Source organism: Mandrillus leucophaeus, unplaced genomic scaffold (genome assembly GCF_000951045.1).
Source record: "Mandrillus leucophaeus isolate KB7577 unplaced genomic scaffold, Mleu.le_1.0 Scaffold9, whole genome shotgun sequence".
In the NCBI taxonomy this organism is placed as follows: Eukaryota; Metazoa; Chordata; class Mammalia; order Primates; family Cercopithecidae; genus Mandrillus; species Mandrillus leucophaeus.
The window spans coordinates 4,873,425-4,878,035 of record NW_012109807.1 but is presented as its reverse complement, the minus strand read 5'-3'; the positions used below and the strand labels follow the sequence as shown (position 1 = coordinate 4,878,035).

The following is a 4,611-nucleotide window of genomic DNA, read 5'->3' as shown; positions in this document are numbered from 1 at the left end:
CCCGTCTCTACTAAAAATACAAAAATTAGCCAGGTGTGGTGGCGTGCACCTGTAATCTCAGCTACTCGGGAGGCTGAGGCAGAGAATTTCTTGAATCCGGGAGGCAGAAGTTGCAGAGAGCGGAGATCGAGTGCCGCTGCACTCCAGCCTGGGCGACAGAGTGAGACTATCTCAAAAAAAAAAAAAAAAAAAAAAAAAAAACCAAAGTTATATTGACACTATACTGTAGTCTATTAAGTGTGCAATCGCATAATTATGAATCCTCCATCTCCTCTCTCCTCCTGTTTCTGGTGGCCTCTGACCATGTATTTGTGTGGTGTTGGAGATACAGCCAGTGGCTATGGGAGGAAGGTGTTTTGTGGCTGGCAGAGTGTTTACGACTTCAGTTCTTACACGAAACGCACCTTGCTAAAGCTAAACAACCAGCTGTCTATTAAAATAATGAATCCTCCTCTCTTATAAGTAGACATACAGCCATGACAATGTCCTGTGCTGGCCTTTAAGGCATTTTGTTCCAAATACTGCATGGGAAGAGTAAAATGTTCTCTCTTCGAGAACAGTGGTGACAATCACAGAGGAACAAGCTTGAAGAACACAGTTTTCACAGAGTGTCGTGGGGGACATTGAGATTAAGGAGAGGCATACTTTGGAGATGTTGTGGGTTTGGTTCTAGACCACCACAATAAAGCAAATATCACAAGTGAGTCACTCACAGGTTTTTAAATTTCCCAATGCATATAAAAATTATGTTCACGGCACGCCGTAGTCTATTAAGTGTGGGAAAGCATTATGTCTTTTAAGTAGTACATGCCTTACCTAGAGAATACTTTATGGCTTAAAAAAAATGTTCATGATTATCTGAGCCTTTAGCAGTTGTAATCTTCTTGCTGGTGGAGGGCCTTGCCTCAATGTTGATGGCTGCTGACTCATCAGTGTGCTGGTTGCTGAAAGTTGGGGTGGCTGTGACAATTTCTCAACATAAGACAACAATGAAGTTTCTTGCATGATTGACTCTCCCTTTCATGAAGATGCTGTTGATAGCATTTTGCCCACAGTAAAACTTCTTTCAAATTTGGAGTCAATTCTCTCAAACTGCTGCTTTATGAACGAAGGTTTATTAAATATTCTAAATCCTTTGCTGTTATTTTAGCAATGTTTGAAGCGTTCAACAATGTTTCAACAGCCTCTTCACCAGGAGAAGTTTCCCTCTCAAGAAGCCACTTTCTTTGCTCATCAATAAGGAGCAACTCCTCATTCATTCAAGTTTAATGAGAGTGCAGCAATTCAGTCCCATCTTCAGGCTCCACTTCTAATTCCAGTTCTCTTGCTGTTTCCATCACATCTGCAGTGACTCCCTCCACTGAAGCCTTGAACCTCTGAAGCCCTCAAAGTCATCTGTGAGGATAAGAATCAACTTCTTCCAAACTCCTACTAATGTTGGTATTTTGACCTTCCAAAAATCACAAACGTGCCTCAGGCATCTAAGATGGCAAATCCTGACTATGACCTACAGCAGCAGCTGAGACACCTGCGAAGGGATGCATCTTTTCTTCTGTAGGCTTGAGTCGAGAACTCTCGGTCATCTTGGTAATAACGGGCTGGATGTCCAAAGTTGCAGAAAAAAGACCAGAACTTTCAGGAAAAAACTTACTGTATCTAGCAATTCAGATATGGTGGAAGTAAAGTCAATGTTCCAGGAATATCTTCCAAAACAAAGGTAGTCGTCTCTGGAAGATGTAACCACAGTGGTGGTATGTAAACTCAAACTTTTACCCTTAAAATCTCTGACTCTGGTAAAACTAGAGAAAATGCACCAAGCAGCACAGGATATGTTTTGCCAACAAGAAAAGGCAGAAAAGGAACAATGGCAAATAACCCACTGGATGATAACTTAGCACTTCAGGGAACAATCTACCTTATCTACTATTTAACAATAACTTGGCTGGGCACGGTGGCTCGCGCCTGTAATCCCAGCACTTTGGGAGGCCAAGGCAGGCAGATCACCTGAGGTCAGGAGTTTGACACCAGCCTGGCCAACATGGTGAAACCCTGTCTCTACTAAAAATACAAAATTAGTTGAGTGTGGTGGTGGGTGCCTGTAATCCCAGCTACTCAGGAGGCAGAGGCTGCAGTGAGCAAAGATCGCGCCATTACACTCCAGCCTGGGCAATAAGAGCAAGACTCCATCCCCCCCCAAAAAAAAAAAAAAAACAATAACTAGAAAATAAGGTGCATCTGTACACTGAAAGTAGTATTTGCTAATAATATCAATAAAATTGATAATATTCATACAAATAATATAAAAATGCCAAGATTGATAGAACTTGTATTGTGAATTTAAACACTCTGATTTATATTAAACATAAGCAGTTAAACTTTGAACCAAGTTTTATGGGATTTTTTTTCTCAAGTCATGTTTTTAGAATTGCAAATTAAATTATCATTCACTGTTCTTATTGCTTTCCATTTTATAGATAACATTCTTGGACACAAGGAACTAAATACATCATTTATATACACAGCATGTTTACTTTTTTTTTTTTTTTTTTAAAGACAGTTTTGCTCGTTGCCCAGGCTGGAGTGCAATGGCGTGATCTCGGCTCACTGCAACCTCCACCTACCGGTTCAAGCGATTCTCCTGCCTCAGCCTCCTGAGTAGATGGGATTACAGGCACCCACCACGACGCCCGGCTAATTTTTAGTATTTTTAGTAGAGATGGGGTTTCACCATGTTGGCCAGGCTGGTCTTGAACTCCTGACCTCAGCTGATCTACCCACCTCAGCCTCCCAAAGTGTTGGGATTACAGGCATGAGCCACTGCGCCCGGCCTACGATTTTATTAAAAGCCTGAATTTGAAGATACATTCCAATCTTGCATAAAGTTCATGTTGGGTTTTTACATTACCTAATTAAAAAAAACTTTTTTTAAACCAATTTTCTGTGCCAGGTTATGTTAAATACTATTAAATATCTTGTGTGACCAACCGATCCTACCAGTAATGAGAAAACTGTGTCTTAAAACAAATCTGATTTTTTTTTTTTGAGATGGAGTCTCGCTCTGTCGCCCAGGCTGGAGTATAGCAGCGCCATCTCAGCTCACTGCAAACTCCGCCTCTCAGGTTCAAGCAATTCTGCCTCACTCTCCCCAGGAGTTAGGATTACAGGTGACCACTACCACGCCCTGCTAAGTTTTGCAGTTTTAGTAGAGATGGGGGTTTCACAATGTTGGTCAGGTTAGTCTCGAACTCCTGACGTCAGGTGATCTGCCTGCATCAGCCTCCCAAAGTGCTGGGATTACAGGCGTGAGCCACCATGCCCAGCCAACAAATCCGATTTTTAAGAAACCCTCACCTATTCTGTAGTCAGCTAAGCTTTTAATTACATTAATTTCAAGGACTTGAGAATTACATTTCTGCCTTTATCATCCAGGTATCAAACAATTACAAACCTAAAAATGGTTACCATAATTATCTATATAAGCCTAAATAATATGGACTTGAAAGACCCCAGGAGGTAAATATACATATTAAATTTGGATTTTTAATTCTAAAAGACTGCACTTAAGCCTGTAATAGATACATTGCTAAGAATATATTTGTAAATTCTGAATATAATTCTTGGGGGTTTGTCTCAGTCAATAATAGGACATTTAAATTAGCATAGGCCTTAAGGCCTGGTTGAGTTATTAGGCCCTGTAAAGGAGACTAGAAATTTGATCATTCTTTAGTTAATTGTTATTGATTGGTAGGTGATATTTTCTCAGATATTAAGTAAATGTAAAGCTTTGGGTATTTGGAGAATAACTTTCTATAACACTAACCATTATATTTGGTAATAGAATTTAAGTTGATAAAAGCTATTACATATTTTAGAAATTTAATTAAGGTCTAGATCAGAGCAGTAAACAACGGAGAAAAGTGTGCATGTGCTTTTCCCCAGTTTAATTTTAAGTAATTTACTACTGTACTCTCATTTTAAAAGTTTGCAGGGAAAAAAAAAGTTTTCAAAGAACACAGATTAAATTCACTAAGTTCAGATATGCTTCCTTATATGATTTAAAATTTGCTGTGTGAAATTTAAAAGTGTTTTTAAAGACCTAAAATAAAGGGACTACAAATTTTTAAATCCAAAAAAATAAAATAAAATGGTGAATTCTTCCCAGAAGGTTTTCAATTTACTTTGCCCAGATGAATCAGAGGAATCACTATCTATGCAACTATAGCCTTATGAAATGTATTTCTTAAATAATAAGACTTGAAAGTCAAAATTACTCTTTGACCCATGGGCTGCAGAATGGACGTTGTATTAGCAGGCATGAAAGCAACATTAATCTCCTTGTACCTCTCCATCAAGCTCTTGGGTAACCGGGTGCATTGTCAATGAGCAGTAATACTTTGAAAGGAATCTTTTTTTTCCTGAGCATTAGGTCTCAACAATACGTGTGTTAAGTCTGTTTGCATTGCTATAAAGGAATACCTGAGGCTGGGTAATTTATAAAGGAAAGAGGTTTATTTGGCTCACAGTTCTGCAGGCTGTATGGAAAACACTGCACCAGCATCTGCTCCTGGTGAGGCCTCAGGAAGAAGCAGAGGCCTCAATCATGGCAGAAGG

The 4,611-nt window shown here is 39.4% G+C and overlaps 2 protein-coding genes across 2 annotated transcripts in view; one reads left to right on the top strand and one right to left on the bottom strand.

Moving 5' to 3' along the window:
- The window catches only part of TBC1D8 (TBC1 domain family, member 8 (with GRAM domain)), a 265,338-nt gene that overhangs the window by 59,437 nt on the left and 201,290 nt on the right, over positions 1-4,611 (bottom strand). The gene's annotated exons all lie outside the window — the stretch shown is intronic.
- LOC105531685 (BBSome-interacting protein 1-like) lies at positions 1,603-1,895 on the top strand. Its single transcript, XM_011969666.1, has 2 exons — positions 1,603-1,649; positions 1,727-1,895. The coding sequence occupies exons 1-2, from the start codon at positions 1,603-1,605 to the stop codon at positions 1,893-1,895; spliced, it is 216 nt and encodes a 71-aa protein (XP_011825056.1).